Source organism: Acanthochromis polyacanthus, chromosome 11, assembly GCF_021347895.1.
Source record: "Acanthochromis polyacanthus isolate Apoly-LR-REF ecotype Palm Island chromosome 11, KAUST_Apoly_ChrSc, whole genome shotgun sequence".
In the NCBI taxonomy this organism is placed as follows: Eukaryota; Metazoa; Chordata; class Actinopteri; family Pomacentridae; genus Acanthochromis; species Acanthochromis polyacanthus.
The window spans coordinates 10,890,485-10,918,125 of NC_067123.1; the positions used below are offsets into that span (position 1 = coordinate 10,890,485).

The 27,641-nt window shown below is 36.7% G+C and overlaps 1 protein-coding gene across 3 annotated transcripts; it reads left to right on the forward strand.

The window, feature by feature from the left end:
• The first annotated feature begins 2,614 nt into the window (after positions 1-2,614).
• si:ch211-191i18.2 (uncharacterized protein LOC564095 homolog) lies at positions 2,615-27,611 on the forward strand. 3 transcript variants are annotated; one of them, XM_051956068.1, is made up of 5 exons: positions 2,615-2,867; positions 14,558-14,644; positions 14,764-14,960; positions 20,015-20,111; positions 24,507-27,611. In XM_051956068.1, exons 1-4 carry the CDS (start codon positions 2,804-2,806, stop codon positions 20,075-20,077), a joined length of 411 nt encoding a protein of 136 aa, XP_051812028.1. In that variant the 5' UTR covers positions 2,615-2,803; the 3' UTR covers positions 20,078-20,111; positions 24,507-27,611. The 3 variants fall into 3 exon arrangements, with proteins under 3 accessions (XP_051812028.1, XP_051812029.1, XP_051812030.1); XM_051956069.1 differs by having other exon boundaries at positions 20,015-20,107; XM_051956070.1 differs by having other exon boundaries at positions 20,015-20,085.
• The last annotated feature ends 30 nt before the right edge of the window (positions 27,612-27,641 follow it).

Genomic DNA, 27,641 nt, shown 5'->3' on the forward strand with positions numbered 1-27,641 from the left:
CTACATCACATCATTTGGGATGTTTTTATTTAATTTTTGGTAAAATACTTGTTAGACTATCATCAGATATGGGCAGACATTTTAGAATTTTATACATTATTAAAATCACTTGATGTTCTGTCCAGTCTGTATAATAAATATCACACCATGACTCACTGTTGTGGGTATGTGTACATGAAACTGTTAGGAACATAAAAGCCATAGGAATGTCTGAATACTAAAATGCAGCCATTCTGACAAACTGATGAAGCAGAAATGTCACATATTTCATATGTGAAAAGGGTTTAAATGTTTAGGAATAAAAAAATAGACAGAGTAGCCATTTTTTTCTACGTAGACAGGAAGTAAATAAAACAGGAAGTGAGGTGATAAATCAGACAAACATGTGAGCTTCTAACAAAGACAACATGAAGAGAGTGAAATGAGGGTTTAAAAAGGAACAGTCCAGCTTCTGATCATTTTTGCTCTAAATTAAAATGTACTAAAGCAGACAGAGTGGCTTTGAAGCCCAGAACCAGCTGGAAGTGTTAAAGTTTTAGTCGCAGCCTCTGAGCTGATCTCAGCAGCAGGACTGGATTTAATTCTTTCCACCACCTCTCTGGTTCAGATAAGTCTTCTTTTTTCTTGCCAAATTTCCAGCCTTCTTCTCCTTTCTCTTACCTCAGTTCAGAGTCCGTCATCCATCATACTCTCCTCCTCCACCTCCCAACACTCCCAAACCTCACATAAACTCACCCACAAAGCTCAAAACACTCAAGTGCAAAGAAATGAAATGAAGAGATCATTTCTACACTGTACAAAATGGATGTTTTTAAAGTTAAAAATGATTTATTGATTTGTTTAGTAAAGTTATTTTGCCACATTTTTGAAGAAGTTTTGTATCACAGAAAATGTACGTGTGAACTTTTTAAACTGGACAAACTGTGTCTACATCAAACATCTGCACAGTTAAGATGTTCCTCCACAGCATTTGACTATAAAAAGACACGTTTTGTACTTTATTTTTATGTTTACTTTCATTTTTACACGTATATATTTTTACACACATTTGCTGTTGTTGGAAAGAAAAAATGTGTATATTGAGGACTGAAAAGTCCCTAAGGGAGTTAAGATATCCTCAGTTTTTTAAAATTCAAGTATTGTTTTAAAATGACTATTTATTTTGTTATGAATGTATTTATTTCTGTATTTGTATACAGTATATATACATTTATTTATTTTACATTTTTTCAGTCTATTTGATCATTTATTTATTTTTAAAATTGTAATTAATTTTATTATTAGCATTTTATTAGCATGGGGGCGGCATGGCTCAGTAGGTAGAGTAGCCGTCTTGCAACTGGAAGGTTGCCGGTTCGATCCTCGGCCCATCGAGCTCATGTCGAGGTGTCCCTGAGCAAGACACCAAACCCCTAATTGCTCCTGATGGGTTGTGGTTAGCGCCTTGCATGGCAGCTTCCCCCATCAGTGTGTGAATGGGTAAATGTGACATATCATGTAAAGCGCTTTGGATAAAAGCGCTATATAAATACAACCCTTTACTTTATTATTCTTGTTTTGCTTTTATGAATTTTAACATAATTTTTCATCTATTTTAATTAGACTTAAGGTTTTTGAAATTATGGTTATGTTTTGTTTTTAACAATCTTGTCGTGCTTTTTTGTCAGTTTTATTTATTTTTATAAGTTCACCTTGATTATCTTATTTTGCTTCAATTAATTTTAATGTACCTTATAGTTCTCTCTCTCTCTCTCTCTCTCTCTCTCTCTATATATATATATATATATATATATATATATATATATAATATCGAGAACATAAACATGCTTTTCAATGTATTTTATCTGTCTTTTCAGATATTTTAGGGATTTTCTTTGCTTTTATGAATCTTGACGTACTTTATTTCCTCACTTTTTTGTACCGTTTTGTTTGCTTTTTTTCAATGTTTTGTTTCTTTTTACTCTGTTTTATCTATCTTTTATCGTTCCATTTTTTATAACTGTCCTATTTTGCTTTGATTTTTCTCTCATCCTGCCTCTGGTCATTATAATTGTTTATAATAGCGTTTTCTCAGTTCCTGTTTTATCGAATCCTTCAGTTAAAAACAGCATTTATAAGGTGGTGGTGGGCTGGTATTGTTTGTATTGCCTTTTTTATTCCTTCTGCTCTGTAAAGCACTTTGTTACATTTCATTTGTATGATAAACGCAGCACAAATAAAGTCTAATTAACTGCTTGATTGATCAAATAGCCTTTAACCCCCATCTGGAACCCACATCCTTTCTTTTCTTTCTGGTTTCCTTTCAGTCTAACTGAAAGCAAAAAATAATCATTTTTTCTTCAGTATATGCTATTTAGTCTCTCTGAATCTCCACATCGGAGGTGTACAAGTTTGTGTAGAGACACAACCGACACATGAAAGCTTGAAATGAGGCGGAATGATCCTTTAAGTGTGTTTGTAGTAAGCCTGTTTTTTTTTTCTTTGTTTCTCTCTCCCTCTGTGACTCTGAATGTCTCTCTCTCTTCATGTTTGGCAAACGGGGGGAACAGACTTGGCAGGAAAACCAGAGCAGCCCTCCTCTCCTCTCCTCCCCCTCTCCTCTCGCTCTCCTCCCCCGTTCCTCCCAGTGTTCATTCAGAGCTCAGCCGTTCAGACCATCACACCTCTCTGAGCTTCTTCTCTCTCTACTGCCTCTTTGTCTCTTCTGTCACATCCATCCGTCCGTCCATCCATCCATCCTCCCCCTCTTTCCCTTTCTGCCTCCCCCTCTCTCTCTCTTCCCTGTCCTCTCTCCATATGAACCATGTCCAGCTTCAGGTTTGTGTCTCTGCTCGGAGTCTCAGTGCTGCTGCTGCTGCTGGCTGCTGGTGAGTCTTTAAAACTGAGCGTTGCAGCTGTTTTAACTTCCTGCTCTGCATGAATTTATTCCACTGTTTGACTGTAGTGGGACATGTTTACCCCCCTCCGACCCCACGGCACCGGCACGCTGGAGGTCTTCCTCTTCTGTTTGCAGCTTCATTCAGCAATGAAGAAAACCTCCACTTTTTAACAAACCTGCAAGAAAAACAGCTGTAAATATTTAAAGTGCTGAAGGTTTTAACAGCAGCTCTTGTAAACTTTCACATTTTTGTTGCTCATAAACTGCTAATAGCTGTGTATTTTCATGGTACAGATCTTAGTTTGAGTTAAATTCTCTGACTTTCAAGTAGTTTCTGGGCTTTTTTTGCCCTCACTGTGGACTCATTTTCACTTCAATATCAAGTCCCACTTCTCTATTTAACTGTTAGAAGTAAAGAGAACTCAAGCAGCGGCAGTTTCAATGCCATTAATCATAAAAGAAAAAACTGAATTGCCTTGATTATTTACTTTCTGAAATGAAAATACCTGGAATCAATATGCACAGCATTTTTCCAAGTGCCCACAGATATACCAACACTGGAAAACAAAGTGTGGCTTTACATGATGCAGATATTTCACTACTTTTTAATTTGTGTCCAGACTTGTTTCCCCTCTGCTTAGTGTAAACACTGCCTGCAGTTCAGCAGAAAATTCCCAGAATTTTTGTCAGGAGACCCTTAGTCACAGCTGAGTCACGAGTGTCTTTGTGATAACGTTAATGAATGGATTTTTTTTTTTTTTTTTTACAGAATTGGGTTACTAAAACGGTTCATTTTTTGCTTTTGTATTATTTTTTTAATGAAATGTTTCAATATTAAGCTTAGATTTGATTGAGTCCTGGTGGAAGAGCATGTCATTGATGAGCAGCTCAACTATCGCAAAGTGGAAAATCTGACAGTTCTCTCTGTTTTTACACTTTCTGGCTGGTAAATGATGTAACGTTGGTGATTGTTTTAAAAAGCTAATCTGTCTCTCAATACAGAAAAACAGCAGCTTTTATATATTTGTCCGCTGTAAAGCTGCTAATAATTCTGAGAGCTGCATCTGCGTGATACAAATTAATTAATTATGCTACAACAAGTGGTTTCAATATAAACCAGCGTCCACACAAACCTACAGTTTGTTTTAAAACTTGTGCAGTTCTGCTTGAGTAAAATTTTAAATGCAGGACTTCCATTCTGTGGTTTTATTTACGAGCTACAGAATAAGGCATTTCTCACAGTCCTGCAGCTCTCAGCATCAGAAAAATGTGTCTCCTTGTCTGACCTCTATTTTTATTTAGAGCTTTTATAGTATTTCTCTTCTCCTCCCAGTTTTTCCTTCTCTTGGCTTGTTTTTTTGTGGTTTGCTGCAGGCAAAGGAGGTATCAGAAGTTTAGCTCAAACTGCCAAAGCTGTTGGTGCAACTTCTGAACTTGTATAATCCATGTTTGAATAGTCACTGTGATTGAATGCGAGTTCATCCAGGTTTCATTCAGATCATAAATCTAAAAGGATGCTTTTTTAAAGCAACCCTTCAGTAAATATCATTAATGACATATAATGATTCAAAATATGTTATTTCAACCAGAGTTATAATGAAATAATTTTACCTGCTGTCAGTTTAAGTAAAAAGGCTGCAGATTTCTAGGTGAAACCAGGTTGTTGCTGCAGAGTTACTGAAGTGCCTCATGAGATCATGGTTAGAAATGTAGTTAGTCTGTTAATGTGCAGTTTACTGTCCTGCAGGGAATTGATGCTCTGTGTGCTGTTGTTCATTTGCAGCCTAATTAAAGGCTGTAATTGAGGTTAATAGAGCTCAGAAAGCCAAACAGTTCAATAGGCGTCTGTAAAAGTCTTTGATAATTGCAAAAATGTTTCTCTACTTATTCACCTGAATAGTTTCTGGGTGGATTTTTAAAAAAACTTCTTTGGCTCCTGTCTCATTTTTTCATTGCAACATAAAGTCTTGAAACTCTATGAAAACAGAACAACCACGACTCGAAGGACAGTGAACTCTGAACTGTGTTTTGTGCAGCATGACAGAGTTAAGCCATAAATCATTAAAGGAGAAGAAACTAAAGTTGGCTTTCTTTGTTATCACGTACAGCATTTCTCCAAGTGTCCACATGTATTACCAGTACTGTATAAATAAATACTGACACTACACGCTGTAAATATTTATCTGCTTGCATTTGAATTTGTTTCCATACTCATCTCCTCTCTGCTCTGTGTAAACGCAGCATGCAGATCAACTAAAAAGTCACAGAATTTCTGTCAGGTGATTGTTGGTCACAGATGAGTCACGAATGTCTTCCTGGTTGCAGCAAAGAGCCCAAATTTTTTAGTTTTTTTTTTTACAGAATCTGGTTAGAGCAAACTGTTAAGTCATGGCAAATCTATAACTGAGACATCTAGAATGAAACAATTTTGATTAAATATCAAATTTTGCTTACAGAGCAATGTCACAGATGAGTAATTGTGGAATGCTTGAAAGTTAAGAATTCTCTCTGTTTTTACACTTTCTGACTGACAAATTGTGTCATTTTGGCATTTTATTTAAGATGGCATAACTTTTAAAACTGCTGGTAGGTTTTAGAGTTTTAGAGGGTTTATCAAATAAACACAGTATATTTACATTAAATTCAGTTTTCAAAATATTTTGTGATGCTGTACAGATATAAATACAAATATGACTGTGTGAAGAGTAATGTAACTCCCTGAGCATCCTGTTTCTGTTAACCTCCAGCTGTTTAAAGGTTCACCTGGCTGCAGTGATCTTCAGGTGTACTCTGCAATGCAGTGGTGGGCGAAAAGACAGAGAGAGTCCATGTGTTGGTGTAAAGATGCTCTATAAAACTGCTTTTAACTGATGAGCTTTAGTCTGAATGATTCAAAGTTATTCTTCACCAGACTTCATAGACAAAAATCCAAACGTAACTCATTTATTTAGATGTTAAACAGCAGCTTAAAGCTTCAACTGATGACTCAAAATCTCAACAAATGGGACAAAAACTTTGTTGTTCTCAGTGTTTCTGCTGCTTGGATTTCATTTTTGCTTCATTCTAAAAGTTTTATTGCTCATTGTGACGGCTGTGCAAACTTTTTTTTCATGTGTTTGCTTTCGCCGATTGTCAGCGAACACATCACAGGCTTCCCACAGATTGGTCTTTGACAGTTCTGTGGTCACCATGGTTACGGGGATCAGCGCTGACAGATGTTAACAGCTGTTTCAGCGGCTGTTTGTCACAGAGCTGAAAGAACCGACAGCCCCTGAACTGCACACAGTTTTAATTCATGTGTAACTTCTCTGAAGCTCAGCATGTGTGTGCGTTTTAGCATGTTCGTGTGTCTGAGCTTGTGTGTGAGCGTGTTTTTGAGTTAAACAGCTGGTTTGTGTAAAATATCTCTGAGGATCATGTGACTTTGCCAACAAACGCCCCCGCACTCTTTCTGACCCCCCCAGGCTTTTATTTTCTTAACTCCCTGTTTCTTCTTTTCCTAACCTCCGCTCCTTCACTCCCATATCCAAGGACTATCTTTCACCTCCTTTTCTTCCCCTTTTTACTTCTGTCTTTACTCACTTTCTTTTTTCACCTCCTGTCTTTTCACTTCACCTATTTTGTCCTTCTTCTTTGTTTTTCTTACCTTTGTTTTCTTTTAATGAATCCGTAAGAGAAGAAAAACCACAGCTCCGCCCACACAGTTTGACTGGCAGGCATTGTCAGTGTGTGTGTGTGTGTGTGTCTGTGCATGCGCGTGTGCGTGTGTTTCAGCTGGTTTTCATTTCCTCTGCTGTGATGAAACTTTTGTGATTGACAGGCTGTTAGTGATGACATACTTCCTATTTGGTAACAATTAACAGCCCGCCCCCTCACTTCCCATCATCTCTGTGTGTCTCTCTCTCTCTCTGTGTGTGTGTGTGTGTGTGTGTGTGTGTGTGTGTGTGTGTGGTTATAGGGTCAGTTCACATTAATCTATAAAGATGAAACTCAAAGAGATGAAACATTCAGACTCTGAAGCTCCATCTTCACACCTCAGATATGTAGCTACCAGATAATATATGTGTATTTCTATATTTATGTAGTTAGGGATGCAGTCAACCGAAGAAAATTCATTAGATTCAAGTTTTTTAGTAGCAAATCATGTTTTTTAGTTGTTACAGAGTAACTTTATTGTGTCATGTCTGTGTATCATGGCTACATTAGTCCAATATGCTTTTTCTTTTAGCTCCGTTTTTAGTCTCCACCAGCTCCTCAGGGAAATATGTACACCTGTGGTGAACCAATGAAAAACCTGGTTATTAAAGAGCTCCCAGTCTTCACATCCAGCAACTACAGAGAAACAGTATCAGTCATTTCATGTCCAAAAAAAGCCTCTTTTATCTCTGTTTTGGTCTCCACCAGCCCCATAGGAATCACATAGGCCTCTAGTGAACCAAACATAATCTTGGTGGACTGAAATTGATTGGTCACGAGGCAAATAAAGCAAATATTTGTAGGATCTGGGGAGGCTTTGCAAAAAGGAAATTGATAATAAAGAAGTTAGTGTTTGTTACTTGTTACAGAGGAACTTTATTGTATCATGTCTGTGCATCGTGTCTAAATTAGTCTAATATGGCCTCTCTTTTTGCTCCATTTTGGGTCTCCACCAGCTCCTCAGGGAAATGCGCTACCAGTCAAAAATTTGGACACACTTTCTCATTCAATGGTTTTTATTTAATTATATCGTAAACAAAAAGTGTTAATCTTCAATGTTAATCTACAATGTAGAAACTAATACAAATAAATAAAAAGCATTAAATGAGAAAGTGTGTCCAAACTTTTGACTGATGGCGTACACCTGTAGAGAACCAATGAAAAGCCTGGTTACTAAGAGCCCCCAGTCTTCACATGCAGCAGCTTCAGAGCAACAGTATTGGTCATTTCATGTCCGAATGAGTCCAGAAAAAGACTCTCTTTTATCTCTGTTTTTGGTCTCCACCAGCCCCAAGCGGAATTGATTGGTTGCAGGGCAAATAAAAGAATTTTTGTAGGACCTGGAGAGGCATTACAAATATAAAATCGATAATAAAGACTTCTTTAGCACCAGTTCATGTTTGTCAGTTGTTAGTTGAGTCCAATATTCTCTCTATTGGCTCCATTTTTGGTCTCCACCAGCTCCTCAGTAAAGTATGTATTCCAATAACCTATAAAGTAAACCAGTAAAATCTTAGGGGACTAAAATCAGATTGACTTTTAATCAGTCGATTGGTTGCAAGGCAAATTCCCAATCCAATTTTTCAAGGAGGAGGTTTACTAATGTAAAACCTCCAACAAGTTCTTTAAGTAGCAGTTAATGTTTATTATATGTTGGTACACAGCTGCTAGGATTCACATCTAGCAGGATGTTCAAATGAGTCCAGTCACTTCCTTTTAGCTCTGTTTTCGGTCTCCATCTGCTCATCAGGGAAAAATGTCTGTTGTGACCTATTACCAGTTTTTTCAATGAATTAATAACTAATAATAAAAACAGCTCTCTAGTAGCAGTTAATGTTGTCATACGGCCACCAGCAGCTAAAGAGCAACAATATTTTTGATTTCATGCCAAATTAGTCCAAACAGTCTCTTTTTAGCTCCATATTTGGTCTCCACCAGCTCCTCATAGGCCTGTAGTGACTTAGAGAAAATCTTGGTGGACTGAAATCATACCGACTCTTAAATCAACTGACTGGTTTGACAAAAAAAAAAAAACTAACTAAATTTGCTCAACCTGTTTGCCTTGTAAGCCTAAATAAATTCTAAATTAACAAAATAAAACCTAGTATTTGCAGCATATTAAATCATTAAACCTGGTTATTTTATACTAATATAACAGACTTGTAGCAGACCATATTTGGATGATTTCTAATAATTAAACTATATCAGCTAATGATCCCAGCATGAGAACTTTTGTAGAATATAAATGCAGCCACACCGTCAATTTCTTTGACATGGTGTTAGATAGTTTGAAGTCAAATTAACGTTCACTCAACATAAAAGTCAGACCCAGCAGTCTCCATTAGGTCAGGTGAGTTCAAAGTAAAGAAAACATGGGGGCGTTCACAGGTGGCTTGTTCCTCCTGCAGCCAAAAATAATGGCTTAATAGCTTTTTTGTCTTTAATAAAGCAACATTTGGGACTGTCAGACCAGAGAGAATTTAGTAAATAGACCGACCAGTCAAGCTAGACACTAATAGTTCTGCAGTTGCATGTTCTGGTGATTTGGTGAACTGTCGCCTTAATCTGGTGTAAAAGAGCAAATCTGACAGATTAAAGATTATCACAGACTGACCTCCTTCAGTGTGTGTGTGTGTGTGTCTGTCTGTGTGTGTGTGTGTGTGTGTGTGTGTGTGTGTGTGTGTGTGTGTGTGTGTGTGTCTGTCTGTGTGTCTGTCTGTGTGTGTGTGTGTGTGTGTGTGTTTTATAGAGGAAACAGGAAACAGAAGCAGCAGCGGCAGGAAGTAGTTTCAGGTTCACCTGCAGAGTCCAACAGCTGTTTTTGTGTTTGACTGAGATGAGTTGTAGCTGCTGTTGTGTTGTGTGTCAGCACGCACGATACATGTCAACTAAACGCAATATACAACCGCAGAAATGCACTTATGGAGGAAAATACAGCCAGAGGTGTTTTTACAAGCTACAATAATGTAAATATAATGATAATAAAAGTCTGTTTCTGGCTAAACAACTTGTCACAGCTGCAGGTTTAATAGCTTCAATGTTTGGATCATAAATCATAAATAAAAAGTCACTGAATTTATTGATGTGGTTGAAAGTAAAGGACACTGAACATACATTTTGAACAAACTGCTGTGTGTTAGTTGGCTTCTAAAACATCCACCCACGGAACTTCAAGCAGTTTGTGAGTATTTTATTTACTCACATGTCACATTTTTACTCACTGTACGCTCATCTTTTGCTGCAATAAAAAGTCCGGCACTTCTATGTAAACAATAAAAGCATGACTAGGAGTAGAGAAATAGTCCAAAATGTCTGAAAATAGGTCCAGATGGACTCACAAATTCATGCACTCACAAAAAAATCACTCACAGAAATAATTTAAATATGTCCTAAAGGATTTGAAACTTGTTCAAATGACCCAGAAAGCTTTTCAGAGTGACTCAGAGATGTCAAAATAACAAAAAATACCCCAAATTCATAGAAAATATTCGTGATTAATTAAAAATTAAGTAGAAATTGCCCAAAATATGTCAGAATTTGTCATCATTCATCCTTTATGGAATCAACACAACCATGACTAGAAGGAGAGAAAAACATCAAAATGTTTTCTGTCCAGCATGGCACTGTTATAACTCCACAAATTATATAAAAAGCGAAAAAATTAAAGTTGACTTTCTTTGATTATTTTACAGATACTGAAAAAACTGGAATCAACATGTTCAATGTTTTGTTTTGTTTTTCCCAAATTCAATGGGACAAAAAGTCGCTGAATTTTTGCCCCATGATTCTTGGTCATAGTTGAGTTATTTATGGCACCTCAGTTGCACAACACTCAAATGTTTTATTTTGAAACAAAATCTGTTTAGACTAAATGGTTTATTTGGGGGAAAATTCTGTAATAAGGCATTTAGGATGAAGGGATTTTAATGAAATTTAGATTTAATTTTCCACAGAGGGCAGCACATTACAGATGAGTAGTTCAAGGACCATCGGAAAGTTGAAAATCCAGTTATTCTTTCTGAATTACAGATTTTGTTTCTAATAACGGGTGTAATTGTACCGATTTTCATTTTAAAAAAACCCCAAAAACAACAAGATAAGAGATGGTTTTCAAACTCACTGGCTGGTTTTATACTCACAGGATTGAATCAAACTAATGTCTGTATCACACAAACAGCTCTCAGTATTTTTAGCAGGTTATATTGAACAAATATGTGAAATCAGAAGTTTTAAAGAACTGCTTTGTAATTAATAACAATGTTTTCCAACCTCCGTTTTTATCACAGCTTTGTTCATCGTGTGGGCACTTAAAAAAATTATGACATTTACTTTTTACAATCTGAAATCTGGTTAACTGGTGGATAAGAGGCATGGGAACCAAGAAATGTTACGTTTAAAGAGTTCATAATTCAACATTTAGCATATTTATTGGAAAAACAAACAAATGAAGTGCAGATAAAGCATAAAACGCTCAGCTTATTCTGTTTTGAAGAAAAAAAAACACAAATCACAAGATTGTTTAGATAAAAACAAATAATGCCTGACTAAAGAGCCTTTTTTTTTATTTAAAAAATACCAAACATTTTAATAACAAAATATCAGTGCAACAATATAACAGTAAGATGTTTAATTTAGGAGCAGCTTCTGCAGCAGGCGGTTCCAGAAATGACGTTTTATTTGTTTTTCATCGTGTATGTGACATAAAACCCAAATGAATCCTGCTGTTCGGGGAGGACGACGCTCTGTGGTCTTTATCAACTGCAGGTCAAACTGGTGATGTGAAACTTAGAGGATCAGCAGAAACTTTTTTCCCAGGCGGAGAAGCCTGATGGATGAGAAGGAGGAGGAGGAGATAAATCCTCAGGGATCAGGATTCCCATCAGACTGTAGCTGAAGGTTTTTCTCATCAGTCCGTCCTGATAACGTCCGTCGTCTTCATGTCTGCTTTTAAATCCACCTGCTTCAAACAATCAGCTCCACCCGCTGTTTGAATAATCAGACGTGGACGGAAACAGCCTTTAATCACATTTTCTGAAAATTAGTGCTACGGATCCACAAAAAACAATCATCAACTTTCTGCTTTATGAGAGCGGCTGGATGTAGATGACTCCTTTAAAGAGACCTTTTTTGCTTTTGATGTCCCTCCTTCAGTGTGTTTGTATAGCTGCTTTTCTTTCCATATAAAAGTTTTCAAACTTCCACACCAAGGGGAGGATTATTTGAAATTTGATGGGTGGAATGACACTTATACAGATTTTATTTTATTTTTACAGTATGAAAAAATTGCATGTTTTTGGAACTTAAAGGTCCCACATTGAGCCTTTTTTTCAGCCAATTAATGTAAATCTTAGATGTTCCCAGAATGTGTCTTTCAGTTTCTCAGCTCAAAATATCACAAATATGGTTAATTTCAACTTCTGGTTTTAGTCCTGATCTAAACGGGCTGCTTTGATGTCTGTAGCTTTAAAATCTCTGCCCCCTTAAATCTCTGCCCCCTTCAGGAATAAAACTCTCTAGGCATCTGTGATTAACAGCACTGAGAAAAACTGTTCAGTGCATAGTAACTGAATGAGTGCGTAACCAAGACTTTCTGTCACAAATTTCTCTCTAAGCATCATTTCACATGGAAATACTGCACTTTTTTTAAACTCGTGTTTGGTGAGTTCATTGGACAACATTGTTTTTTATAAAATCAAACAGAGCAGCGAATTGGAAATGCTTCTGAAATGACCACATCAAGTGTTGATGGGTTTCGTTTTTGACATCATTTAATACTTGCTCTGATGTTCGAGAACAGAAACTAAGAAATATATGTCAATCAGAACAGTGGTATTAGGAATTGAGCTGTATTAAAATGCAGAATATGTGAGCACAGAGAGCAGGAGAGAAGCTAACCTGCTGAGTTTAGGCTGCACTGAAACACAGTAGCCCACAAAGTCCTTGTTTACTTGTTTTGAGTCACTCTTAAAGTTTCCAACATTGCTGAATATCTCTCAGCTTTATAGTTTCAACAAAGTTCTGACTTGTGGACATCCAATCGAAGCTAATAGTAATGTTAGCCAAATTAACAGCACAACATGCTAACACCAATGATTTTCCATTTTGCTGTGGTGACATTACCATAAAAATCCACTAGACCTTTAGCTTCTCACATCCTGACAGTTAAGTCTTACAGCCAACATCAGAACATTTGGTGTGTTTGACTTTTAGTGGAGACATTTTAGAGTTAGGGCTGCACAGTGGTTTGGTGGTTAGCTCTTTCACCTTGCAGCTGGAAGATCCCATTCACGTCCCCACCTTCCCGTGATCTTTCTGCATGGAATGTGGATGTTCTCCCTGTGCATGAGTGGGTTTTCTCTGGGTACTCCAGCTTCCTCCCACGGTCCAAAACATGCTGAGGTTAATTAGTAAATCTAAATTGTCTGTAGGTGTGAATGCAAGTGTGATTGTTTGTCTGTATATGTAGCCCTGTGATAGACTGATGAAATCAGCAAGGGTAGGCTCTAGTCCCTCATGACCCTATGAGGATTAAGCATTGTATAGATAATAAATGGATTTTAGAGTTAGGAGAAGCATCTCCATGAAGTAAATAAACCTGGTGGACTATGAGGCGGCTCTTTCTGAATGGTTCATTTAAAAGCAGTGAGGAGGCGGTTCCAGCTAAACGACTATTGTTTTCTCAGTTTCTTCGCTGCAACTGAATAAAATTCTGATCGGCCTGAAAAGCTGGAAGGGGCTCGAGGAAGGGAAGAGTCTCATTAGGTTTATTTCAGACCTCCCAAGTTTTTAAAGCAAAACATAACAAAATGCATTTCTTTTTACCATCCAGGATCTTTGTTGTCTCTAATAGAACCTAAAAACACAATCATCAGCCTGTAAATGTTTGAAATGTGGACTCTTTAAACAACTACTCTGTGTTTGAACTCTGTTCAACAACAAAGTGAAAACACACTCTGGATGCAGAAGGCAGCCAAACACTCCCCACAGTCTCTACTGAAGGAAAAATAACTTTCATACATGCAGACCTGGAAAAAAACAAAATAAACGGGAAACATGAGACAACATCTCAACACTGCGGTGGCTTTGTGATTCATTTCTTCTACACAAAACAAAAATCAATCAAATACTGAGGATGTCTTGGTGCAGGTTAGAGGAAAACATGATGTGGTTAATGTCACTTTTACTGACTGCACATAAATGCATCACCAATCATATGCAGTCACTAAGATTGTTTGATATTGAAATGGCAATTCAGCATAGGAACATTTCATCTTAAGATGGCATTTTTCTTTTGTTTATTTTCCTCTAAAGTAAAAGTTTAACTTTTAAATATGTTTTTGTGTTTATACTTACGCACAAATATAAGATTTAAGAACTTCTTTTACTGCTGGAAATGAGTTTTGTTCCACACACATGTATTTATATGTATTGATTACAGTGGATATCAGTTTAAAATAGTTTTTTGTTTTGTGCTATGCAAGTTTTAACACACAAGATACTAGAAACTAAAGCTGAAATAAATTAAATCTAACATAGAACTCAAAAAGAAGTGAAAGGAGAACAATAAAGTATAATTTTTATAATGTGATAAAAAAAACTTTTTTTAGATAATCAGTACACTTGTCTTTTGCTTTGATTGTTATTCTTTTTTAACACAATAAACACACAAGACACCACAAATTACAGTCACCAAAGTCACCATATGTCATAAATTTTTAAAAAAGATGGTTAAAAATAAAGATATACAACCTTCTGAATTGAAATATAATCATCAAAAGATTTAAATATTGTTTTTATTAATTGTTTTTTGGCTATCATTTAGCTAAGTGGCTACAGTACAACATCAAGGGCACACTTAGCCTAACTTAGCATAAAGAGTGGAAACAGGGGAACTGTTAGCTTAGCTCAAACTCTGAGGTTGTGTGCATCTTTGTGGCCTGTTGTGTTCTGACTAATGCTAACATTATCACATTGTGTTTTTAGTTTGTGATGCTCAGTATTACGGTGACTTCACGCAGGCTCCAGACTACGACTCCGACTACAACGCCACCTTCGAGTACAGCTTCTACAGTAAGTCACAGTCTGGCATTAGCCACAACCAGCTAGTAGCAGATGAAGTAGCATAAAAATACAAAAATGTTTAATGTTCTGTCATCCCTCTGATGACGAATGTTCGCTGGTGTTTTCAGGTAACGCCAGCAGTGAGGACCTGGACAGGTTCAGCGAGCGATTCATGGACGAGGATGAGGAGGATGGGCGGGAGGAAGAGGACACAGGAGGGCAGCAGGGGCAAGAGGAAGCGACAGTTACCATGGCAACCACCAGAGGTGTCACCGTGAGGGGCGGAGTTCACGGCCGTAGCACCGCATCACCTCCTGTTTCTCTGGTAAGAACATCCAACCAGTCGAAACAGTACGTATGCTCAACTAAAGTTAATTTAAACCAAAGTTTAACCAGTTAAACCAGACCTAATCCAACTTCAGTTACAAAATCAAACTAGGTTTAAGTCAAAACATAACTGAACCATTTCAATCAGATGTAAATTCTGTTAAACTAAAGTTAAATTTGATTTATGCCTTAGTTATTCTAAAATTAAATATCAGTTAGACCAGGGCAACTTTAAACCTCTGAAGTTAAGTTAACCCCACCTAAACTTTACTTCATCGAGTTAACAAGTTTGACCTTTTTCTACCAGGTTTATGTTCCCTCAGTTAAATCAAAGTTAAGCCTCGACAAAACCAAAGTAACATCTTGAATTTAATCTCAGAAAAACTCCATTGCCCTGAAGTTAAACTTCACTTAATCTAACTCAGAAGTTGAACCAATATTGATCCAATTTTACCAATTTGTACCTGTTTTATGTACTCTCAATTAAACCAAAGTTAAACCATGATTACACAAAGTTCAGTATTAACCTCAGTGAAGCTACATCAACCTCAAAATGAACTTCAATTAATCAAATTCAGAAGTTTAACTAATGTTAAACCAATTTCACTAATTTCTACTAATTTTATCTTCTCTCAGTTACACCAAAGTTAAGCCAAAGTTAAACCTCGATTAGACCAAGTTGAATATTAACCTCAGTGAAACTATATTAGCCTTAAGTTAAACTTGACTTCATCTAGTTCAAAAGTTAAACCAAAGTTAAACCAATTTTACCTACAGTGTTTCTACCAGGTTTGTGTTCGTTCAGCTAAATAAAAGTTAAATCTTGATTAGACCAGGTTAAATTTAAACCTCAGTGAAACTTAAGTTAAACCTTATTTAATCTAGTTCAAAAGTTAAACCTCACATTAAAGTTAAACTTGAGCCAAACCAAAGTTAAACCTCAGTTAAACCAAGTTGATTTTAAACCTAAGTGAAACTCGGTTTCCTTTTATTTAACCTTCACTTACATTTTCTGCCAGGTTTTCGCCCTCTTAGTTAATCTGACGTTACATTACAAAGGTTACATTTCAATTGGACAAGTTTGAATTTGAACCTCAGTGAAGCTATTTTAACCTGAAGTTAAATTTAACTTCATCTAGTTCAAAAGTTAAACCAAAGTTATATCAGTTTTACATATTTCTGCCAGGTTTATATTCTCTCAGTTAAATCAAAATATAAAAATCTAAACTTTAGTTAGACGACGTTTTTTCCAACCTTGGTGAACATTTCTTAACCTGAACTTAAATTTAACTTAATCTAGCCAGAAAGATAAACTAAAGTTGAACCAGGTACTACAATTTCTGCTAGAAATGTTCTGTTAGACCAAAATTAAACCACGGAGGAAGTCAGACTTTCATTAAACCCGTTCAGCAGTTAAACATAAAGTTAACCTTCAGTTAAAGCCGACTAAAAGCATATTGAAATTTGAATTTTTCCCATGGTTAAACTTGGCTTGAGTGAAACCTATGCCAGATTTCCATTAAACTAGGTTTAATTGTCCACAGGCACAGTTTTAAACTGTGGTTTTTTGGATCACGTTGTTGGGTTTAAGCAACAGAACCGACATGAACCTGATGATCCGGATCAAAGCGGTGGTCGGTCTGATGCTATTTATAAAAGTTCTGACTCAGCAGGTGGATTCTGTTAACAGTCAGAGTCCATCTGGTTTCTGTAAGAGGATCTGAGCAGCTTCGACAAACATGAGTCTCCTCAAATCTGAGTGTTGGTGAGTGTAAAGACAAAAATAGAGTCAGAAGAAAAACTAAAAACCAGAATGAAGTAAAGCTGCTCCATCAAAACAGAGGTTACATCAGAAAAGATCCTATAGTTTGTTGTTTCCTCTGTACAGAAATGTATAATAAAAATGTTACAGCGTTCCCATAAGTGGATGTGATGGATGCCAGTCTGTGGTCTGTGCTTTTCGGTCTCTTTGGGTTCAATCGGTCTGGTTTTCTGCGACGTTTCACAGATGAATGAGTCTCAGTGTTCACTTATTGACACCAGAACCATAAATCTGCTTGAAGCAGATCCACCAGAGGAGAAGAAAGTTCACCAACTGGTGTTTGTCTTTGCTTTAAAACCGCAGACATGAAATTATCTGCAAGAAAGCCCCAGAATTGGATTTGTGTCTATTTGTCCCCACTTGGATTGTTTCAGGATTTAGATAGAGTTGTTGTGCCCTGAGTATCACCTTCAAGGCTGCACAGTCTGTTCTCTCTGCTCTGGTTGGTTTGGGTCTGTCGTATCCACAACAATTAATCCACCAATAACTTGTTATACGTACAAAGACTTAGTGTAAGTCAAAGGTGACCAGATAAACCAGGTCTAACCAGCTTAAACCTTTTTATAAAACAAAGTTGTTCCTCCTTTGGGTTGTTTGCTAAACCAAAAATAAATTAAAAACAGCCTCACATACATTAAAGTCAGGTTTAAGTTTAACCTCACTTTAAACTCAGATAGCTTAAAGCCAAACCACATCTCACTTTGACACGTGTTAAACCAGAATGAAACTGAAGTTAAAATCAGTTGGAAATTAGCCCCCCTTTTCGCTGAGTACACACTCTCTATCCTATCTGCTGCAGTTGATTTTGGTGCTTCATACCCACATCAATCAATCAATAATATGCTGTTGGTTCAGAGATTTAGTGCAGTTCAGAAGTAACTAAATCGACCAGGTATAACTAACTTAAACCCTTTAAAAAAACAAAGTTGTTCCTCTTTCAAATTGATCATTAAACCAAAATTAAATGATAAACAATCTGACATTTTAAAGTTGGGTTTAAGCCAAACCAGGTTTAAGTTTGACTTCAGTCAAACCAGGATGAAGCTTCAATCAAGGTCAAATGTCCCTTTTTGCCCAGACTTTTGCCTCCAAGGCTGCACTCAGCCTGTCCTATCAGCTCTATGCCTGTTGTACACATTAGTGCAATTCAAAAGTGATCAGTTAGACCTTGGTTAACCAGGTTTAATCAAGTTAAACCAAAGTTAGGCTTCACTTAAGATGTAGTTGACAGTTCAATCAAATTCAAAACAAAGTCAGCCTCAGATATCCTTGGTGTAACCTCCTCTACCTGCTCTGATGGTTTAGATTTGAACCTACTAACAACAATCAGTCAATAATACAATATTTATACAGAGCCTTTCATACAGAGCAGTTCAACCAATTTAAACCAGACGTCTTCAAGATTAACTTTAGTTAAAGCAAAGTTAAACCTTCAATAAACCACAAGTTATTCCTTCCTTCCATACTTGATCATCAAACCAAACTTAGATAAAAGCTAAGCTCAGCTAGATAAAAGGCAGGTTTAAGCTAAACCTCAGTTTAAGCTCAGAAAACTAAAATCCAAACCAGGTTTAAGTTCTACCTCGGTTGCACCAGCATTAAACATGAGTCAGAGTTCTGTTAAACCAAAAGCAGGGTTCTGTCACCAACCACAACAGTCAATCAGTCAATAACATGTTATCTGTGCAGAGATTTCATACACATTAGTGCAATCCAACCAGGTCAAACCAGGTTTAACCCATTATCTATACACTGCCTAATCCTCATTAGGGTCATGGGGGGCTGGAGTCTATCCCAGCTCACTTAGGGTCAAAGCAGGAGACACCCTGGACAAGTCACCAGTCTATCACAGGGGTACATATACAGACCAACAATCACACCCACATTCACACCTACGGGCAATTTAGAAATCACCATTTAACCTCAGCAGGTTTTTGGACTGTGGGAGGAAGCTGGAGAAAACCCACACATGCACAGGGAGAACATGCAAACTCCATGCAGAAAGATGTCAGGCCCAGGCCGGGACACGAACTGGGGATATTCTTGTTGTGAGGCGACAGTGCTAACCACTACTCTACCGTGCAGCCCATCAGTCAATCAATAATACATCATTTGTATAAAATCTGTCACACACATTAGTGCAGTTCAACCAGGGCAAACCAGGTTTGACCAAATTCCAGCTAAATTTAATGTTCGACAAACCATATTTATTGATTTGGAAATCAAACCAATAAGCTGTAGCTGATAGGCCATATATATATATATCCTTCTAATAAACAAAAATCATGTTAAAACAAAATCAAACTCAAGTGAAGGACCGTTAGAAAAGAGACTTTTAAGTTTTGACTCTCAGGCTACATACCCTCTGTCCATAAAGGTCAGAGCAATTCATAGCATGTTAAAACAGTAAAATAACACACAAAAAAACTGAAACAGTGAATAAATAAAATCCTGAAGGAGCCACAATTAAATGTATAAAAAGCATTACAAACAATAATAATTTAAAATTAGATTTCCACAGTGAGACTGTGGGAACTCACCTCTCTTTAGTGGAAAAAGACATCATGTAAATCATTCGGTTTATAGTTATGTAGATTTGGTTGAAGAAAATCTGCAGGAACTGAATGTAAATAACTGTGATCAGAGTGTAAATATTGATCTAGATGTCATTATTAACATTGGTCAGGTGAAGTTTTTACACTAAACAGCTGCAGGGAAACAAACCTTCCTCTCAGGTGAACCAGAGACCAACAGCAACACCTGGTGGCTTCAACATATTAGACTGAACACAAGCTGCTCAAAGTAACTCCAGAAACTCAGTAAATACCAATAAAACTGCTGTGACTTCGAGGATAGACATATTTGCATATTATATGTTTAATCAGTCTGATAGTTCAAACACAGCAGATATAAAACACCTCGTGAACTTATTCTGAGAAGCTGCCAGCAGGAGGCGCTCTCTCTACACTAAATATTAGTGAATAAGTACATATTTGACATGACATCTTCACAAATACATTGCATGTTTAAAACTGTTATCAGTAATGTCTCTGTTTTTATGCATTCCACGAACTCTGTTTAAAGCTTTTTGCCATTTTTGTTTTTATTCTTTATCTCTAAACATTTGTTTATTTCCCGTTGTTTTACTTTGAATTAGACTATTTTTTATGCTTCCTTGGGGTCCTAAGGGTTTTGACTGGATCCACTGACGGTGTGTTTAATGTCTGCAGGAAATCAAGACGCTGGTCTGGACTCTGATAAGCCTGATGAGTCTGAACTTACTGCAGCTGTGACACTCACTGTGAGACACAAACACACACTAAGCAAGTGAGAGACAGACACACACACACACACACACACACACACACACACACACACACACACACACACACACACTATGTTTTCTATCATTGTGGGGACATACCATTGACTCCCATTCATATCTAACCCCTAACCCTTACCCTAACCCTAACCTTAACCCAGACCAAAACAATGCCTAACCCTAAAGAAACGTTTTGGTACTTTTACTTTTTTCAGTAACAACAACATGGCCAAGAAAACACTGTTTAAACTTGTGGGGACCAAAATGAGGTCCCCACAAGTGACATTGTTTTCGGTTTTCCTACAGTTGTGGGGACATTTGGTCCCCACAAGTATAGCCAGCACCTGACGACACACACACACACACACACACACACACACACACATCAGCAGTAAGAAAATGAAAGCTACAACAAAGAAGGTATAACTAAAACTAACTTAGACTTGAGTTAGTTGTAACATTAATACATGAATTAAAGAATTTAAAATTTGTCTGTAGAGTGACACGATGACGTGTTCAGAGACGATCATGTGTGCAAAGTTTTGCTTCGCACCAAAATTTCTCTGAGTTTGGTGTCAGATTCGAGGATTACAATCGTCAGACTAATAATAAACTCTGACTGTGAGTCTGTTTCTGCTGCTGCTGACATTTAGAGTAAAAACTATCAGATCAAAGCTGCTGAATAAAAACTGATTCACACAAAAGTTTGTCTGCTGTCAGGATTAAAGGTTTTTATGAAGCGTCCTCATTCGCAGAGCGTCAAATACGCCATTTAGTCTCAGAGATATGCTCGAAGTGTCCTTTGGTGGAGGTGCTGCAACATTCGTCAACATTCAACACTGATATATGAGTTTTTCCATCTATGAGGCTGAGATTCGATGTTGGATTATTTTATCTTCATATAGTTTCATTTCATTTTGTCATTTGACTCTGTTTTTCACTTGCTGTTTGGGAAAAGATCTTGCTTTTGGTTAAAATACACCCTTTTGTGACATTTAACCATGGTAACTTCTTTTTGCCTGAAAACCAGCAACAATGACGACACCAGCAGAGAACATTTGGACTCTCTGGACGTCTATTTCTGACGTTCCACGTTTTTTAAAGAGTTTAAAACTACCTGTACATTGAAAAATTAGGTTGGAAAGTATTTAAGCACTCATTGTTTTTGCTCTGTTACATGTGAAATGATGAAATCTGTTGTTCTCAAGTCGCAGTTAGCTGATAAACTCTATGAATCAAGCATTAAACTTTGAGTGAACAGATTAAAACCATCAGTTGTGTACAAAGTCATATTTACGTGTAAAACCAGCATTTTCTACTCTAAATTTTCCCAGTTGGAGCTTTTTTTAGACAAAATCATCTGTTCTTCTGCAGGAATTTAGTTGCTTCAACTTGAAAAATAACTCCATTTGCTGTTTATATTCATGTACAATGAATTTATTTTGATGATTTTCTTCAAATTAGTTATAATTTAACTGTTCACTGACATGTGGAGTCCCTCAGGGCTCAATCACTGGTCCTCTAAGTATTACATTTAGACCAAGGGTGCTCGATATTTGAAAAAAAAAATGGCAATTTGATTATTAGTTTTTCTGATCGTATAAAAAATTAATAAAACAGGAATTTTCACCGGATGACTTGAATAAGTCTATTTCAAGAGAAATAATTGTTGTAGAAGGATTGGGGTGTTTTTGTTGAAGACTCACCATAGAACAGGGGTCGGCAACCCGCGGCTCCGGAGCAACATGCGGCTCTTTCAGCCCTCTGTTTTGGCTCCCTGTAACTTTGGAAAATAAATTGTTCTGCCTTTCAGGCGCGTTTCAATGCATTTTAATATAGAGAGTTTTATTGTGAAATTACCGCTCTTATTTTGACGTGTCACTCCACCGGATGTGCTGCTGGAGTTTTCCCCCTGCAGAGAGACAACACGGAGTTTCCGATTCCCACACGTTTCATGCCTTTTTTGTTTTACTCCTGGAGAAGCAACGCCTGTAGTTTCACGTCGTTTTGTACTCAAGAATGCCAAGTCTGTATATTAAAGCTCCACTCCAAGAAAGACACGTCTTGTCTTTGAGTCAAAAGTACTCATGGATCGGGTAATACACGTTACTCGCAAGAACACGGCTCGATGTCACATCCAGGCAGCAGGTCAGAGAGTCAGAGGAGTGTCGTCTTGGAAAATAGGACAGCGACTTACCGGAGAAAAGTTATTAGCTTAAGATAAATAGATTTTACAAGTTAAATAGACATTCGCAAAATATTGATTTCCAGCTAACATTATGTAACACATGAGGTCCAGGAGTAAAAATGACATTAACCAAGTAAGATAAATATTAGTGGAAGGACACAATTAAAAAAATGAATCTGTCTAATTAGAGGCTTTGTAATTAATTAATCACGACTGATTAACAAGGGCATAGAGGTAAAAAAAAAAAAAAAAAAGCGATATATGCAGTGTTGTCTTCATTTTAAATGCCAAAAGGATTTTGCGGCTCCCGGTGAGAAACAGGTCGAAATGGCTTTTTGAGTGTTAAAGGTTGCCGACCCCTGCCATAGAAAATAAGAAAAAAATTGAAAAATAACTTTTTACTGTGAAAACATATTCAGTGTTAAATAGTTTTTTGCTTTAAATGGCATTTGGATCTGGCTTTGAACTGATCATACAAAACTTTGTGTTGATTTAAATGGTCAAACAGATGAATCATGTTGCTTCATGTGGTCACAAGACAGAGTGAATATTTTGGTTGATGCCACAATTTTTGTAGCTGAAATATTTCCATACACCAAACTACGACTAAAATGATGATTGCAATTATTTTTGATTGGCATTAAAATTAACATTTTCTTTCATTGATTTTTGTGTCAAAATATTTTTCTTGCACTTACACATTCAAAAAACAGAACTCTGCTTTCATTTCTGTGTTACATTTCTGCTAATGTCCAACTATGCATCAAAATTAAGCTTAAAGTAATTTTCACCTGTATTCAGAGCATCTCCTAGCAGCTAAATATTAATAAAACTGAACCCAAAATACCCTATTTGCTGAACATCTGCTTGTCAACAGACACTACATTTTCCTGATGTTTCCCAAATGCCTCACATGCAGGCTACAGAAGATGCTAGTTACTCAACTGTGCATAGAGAAGCTTCTAGTCTCCATTCAGTTCAGCAGCTCAAACAGGCATGTGGGCAAAAATTGCCTCAAGAAAAGCTAAAATTATACTTTCTAATGTCAGATTCACTGAAGTTGAAACTGAATTTCAGTTGAAATTGAAACAGACTGAACTGAAGCGTCAACATTACAGTCAATGTGAAAAGCCGAAACCTTGATCACGATTCATTTTTCATTTGCTGTGCATCCTTTCATCTGCAGTTGCATTAGTTTTTGCAACCAAATCTTTCTTTTCAGTGTTTCTCTTTTGATAATCACTTATGTTGCTGTGCAAGTCTCTTTTTAAAAAATTGTTTAAAACAAAACTTAGTGTATCCAAGAGTCCTGAAGTCAGAGGGAACTAAAAAAGCCAGAGCACTGTCAGAAATGCAGCATTTATTTAAGAAATGCAGCATTTGTTTATTAGTTATTGATGATCAGAAATCACGGCAACATAGAATGTGGTCATTTAATATAGATGTACCCACAAACAAAAGGACCTTGCACTGAGCACAGGCGTGCGTTATGCATGTGTACATTATGTATGGATACCGAATCGCATGACCTAAATATGTAGTGGGCGACAGGAATTGGTGGAACTCGGAAACACTTTCACAATTTAATCAATTGTACCTTGTATCGTCAGATAAATCCGCAGTGGTGGATTTGTTGTAGGATCGCAATCATGTGATCATCAGCAGGCAGATGACGTAGTGTTCACTTGTTGTCATAGTTACAGTGACGCCATGCCACTATCTCTCAATGAAATAGAAATCTTCAACAATCTGTGAATACAGACTATAAGCTCCATCACTGCCAAAATTTAATCAACTGGTCCTTGCGTCATTTCTGACCTTCTCTGAAAATTTCATCCATATCTGTTCATTTGTTTTTAATTAATTTTGCTAACAGACAGACAGACAGACAGACAGACAAACCAACGCCGGTAGTCACATAACTCCGCTGCGTTCCTTGACAGAGCAATGATGGTTAAACATATTTTTCTTGTAGATGAGAAGTGGAAAGAAAGAACTGTTTTGAGTTTTCTTTTGTATCAAGCAGCAAAGAAGTTGTACCATGAGGAGTTAGTTTGACTTCAGACAATTAATGATGCATATTTACAAAACTACAGTGTGAAAATGCACATGTGATTCTATTCACACAGCTAAAGAAACATTCAGTCGTATTTTCTTCTGATGATTTTACGTAAAATTGTTTTTTGATTGGAGATGTGTTTGTGTTTTCCAGCTGTCATCAGGTGTGTGTGCGATCACCTGACCCGAAGTGGGCGGAGTCACTTTAACCTCAGCAGAGAGTGAGCCCCTCCCCCTTCTAAACATGGCTGCCCAGGTGGATTTCAGCCAATCAGAGACCATCTTTATTTCAGCAGCGGAGCTCTGAATTCATAAAACAGATTAACTTTATCACATGAGGAATCATATATTTCAGCACCTGAAGGTGGCAGAAAGACAACAGGACCAAGGTCTGAACAATACATTTTATCTGCTGGCAAAAAATATGGAGGTTTATTTATGCCAAAACTGTATAGTCAACCTGTCTTCAAGAAATGACATTTATATTCATAACAGCAGGTTAAAACTTTAAACGTTTAATTAATGAAGAAATTATGTTAACTGATGTATTTGTTACTTTGCAAAAAACACTGACACCAAATGTACCGGGCTTTGCAAAAGTTCTGTTACACTCGGTTTCATGATCTTTAGAGACGTTTACATGTCGGAGTGAAAAATTCCATTAAATAAACTGAAAGTTCTACCTTATAGGCAGGTGTCCTTAATACAAATTTTTTTCTCCGGTGAAGTTGTATCAAGATGGAAGTCAAAAGAGTTGAGATATCTGCTCTCCTTTGTGCTGAACATCAGCCGGATGACCGTCCACAGAGTTGCGGAGAGGCTAAAGAATGGTGAAGATCTTTCAGGTCTTCACCATTCTTGAAAGATCACTGAAAGATCTTCACCATTCTTGAGCCTCTCCGTGACTCTGTGAACGGTCATCCGGCTGATGTTCAGCTGCTTGGCTCTGTCAGACTTGTTGTGGCCAGCATGAAGGAGAGCTGATATCTCAACTCTTTTGACTTCCATCTTGATACAACTTCACCGGAGAAAAAAATTGTATTAAGGACACCTGCCTATAAGGTAGAACTTTCAGTTTATTTAATGGAATTTTTCACTCCGACATGTAAACGTCTCTAAAGATCATGAAACCGTGTAACAGAACTTTTGCAAAGCCCGGTAATAAAATAATTTTTGTTTCCTGTGAACATACTCAACCTTGTAGTCAACCATCCACAAAATTTAATGAATCGTGCATTTGTTAGAAATTTGCAAACAGAACATGAACAGTGTCACGCTTTTAATTGTTCATGTTATGGCCTGTTTTGGATTTCAAGATCAAATTGTGTCTTATTGTTTGTTGTTTTTACTACAGTTATTTAAAGTAATTAAGACCAAAACCTGAGAGAAGGGTCTATTTATTATTCCCTCAAAGAAGAATTGGGAGCCTGCAACCAGTCAATGATTAGTGATTTTTCAGTGTTCATAAAAGCCCTTCTTATTCCCAAATGACTCATGTGAAGATATAAATCTTTGAGTGTCCAACAGTAATGAATTTAAACAGTTTATTGTTGGACTTCAGCGCCCCCCATCCACCCCGACCTCCTCCTCCAGGCTGGAGAAAAAAGAAAGCAACAACCTGAAAATATAGTTCCACTGCAATGCAAGAACATTGGGTTTTGTAGGTCCTTAGCAGCCAAGAAGACCAACTAAAACTATGCAACCACCTTGTTTAACCCACTGAACCCCGAGAAGATGTTATTTGTTCCATGTCACATTTTAATTCACTGTGGGCTCATTTTTCACTGCAGTATAAAGTTCAGCACCTCTATGGAAAGAAAACAACCATGATTGAATTAGAGAGGACTCAGACGTCTCTCCTGTGCAGTTTGACAAAGTTATAATGGCATGAATAAAAGATGATATAGTTGTTTAGTCAAAAATAAATAAATAAAACAAAAACTGGAATCAACTTTTTTTTCCCTCCCCAAATGTGTAGCTTACCAATAATGGAAAAATAAATGTGAAGACACTAAAGATTTTACTTCTTATATTTTTAATTAGTTTTCATACTTGTCTCCTCGCTCTATGCTAACACTGCCTGCAGTTCAACTGAATAGTCTCTAAATTTTTATCACATGACTGTTGGTCACTGCTGAGTCATAAATGCCTTCACAGTTGTGCTGAGGAATGTAGGATTTTTGTTATTTTACAAATTCTTGCTGGAGCAAACAATTTATTTTTAACAAATTTTTACATGAGACGTAGAATAAAGTAAGTTTGATGATATATCATAATTCTAAGATGGGATATGATTCATTTTCTTGACAGAAACTTGTCAAAGACAATTCAAGAATGCCCTGAAAGTTGAAAATCTGAAGATTGTGTCTGTTTTCAGTTTCTGGCTGATAGTAGTGTTATTTTTGTATTTTTTTAATAAAATAACTTGACTGTCAAACCCACCAGCAAATTTTGGGTTTCAGAGGGTCAAACAAAACTAATGTCATGAGACTCATTTATGACTGCAAAAATAAATTATGGAAATATTTTTTTAAACTACTATTACGGACTGAACTCTAGTTTTGATCTAAATAAACTTCCGTAATGTTGATCATAAATAACGAACAGTCGAACCCTTTAACGTTAAGGGCTGCTGACAGATTCTGATGGTGACGACACATTTTTTTATAAAACAATCCAGATCCTCTAAACAAAGAGCACATGAACGTCCTGTTGTGTCTGTAAATGTGATTATCTCTCTCTGTTAGTTTGCTGTTATCTTATAAACTTCACTCCTCCACAGTTTATCTCTTGAAGCATTCTCACATGCAGTCTCACGGTGAATCAAACACCAGCACTTTTGTCGACGAGTAGCACTTATTTAGTTCTGTTGTTCTGTAGAGAAAATGAACGCTAAAATACAGATGCATTATAAAGATTACCGTAAATGAAACTGGGCATCAAAAACCACTTCAGTTTATATTTTAAAGCATTTGTCACTTTGTTCTGTCAAAGTCCATCAGTTTTATCAGAAAGTGTTTGTAAACAGATGAAATTTAAACGTTTATTTTGATATTTTAAAACTGTAAACACGACAACAGCAAGAGAAGAAACAAAGGAAAAACTTTTTAAAATGGTTTTTATGCGGTATAAACAGGAAAAAAGGAATGTGACAGAAAAAGCTTTAGAACAATTTGAACAGATGTTGTTTATTAGCTTTATTGCTTGTATTTGTTTGTGTAAAAATTGTTTGCAATAAAATATAGAAAAATTATCATCAGCTTCTTGTTGGGTGTTTTTCTTTAACATC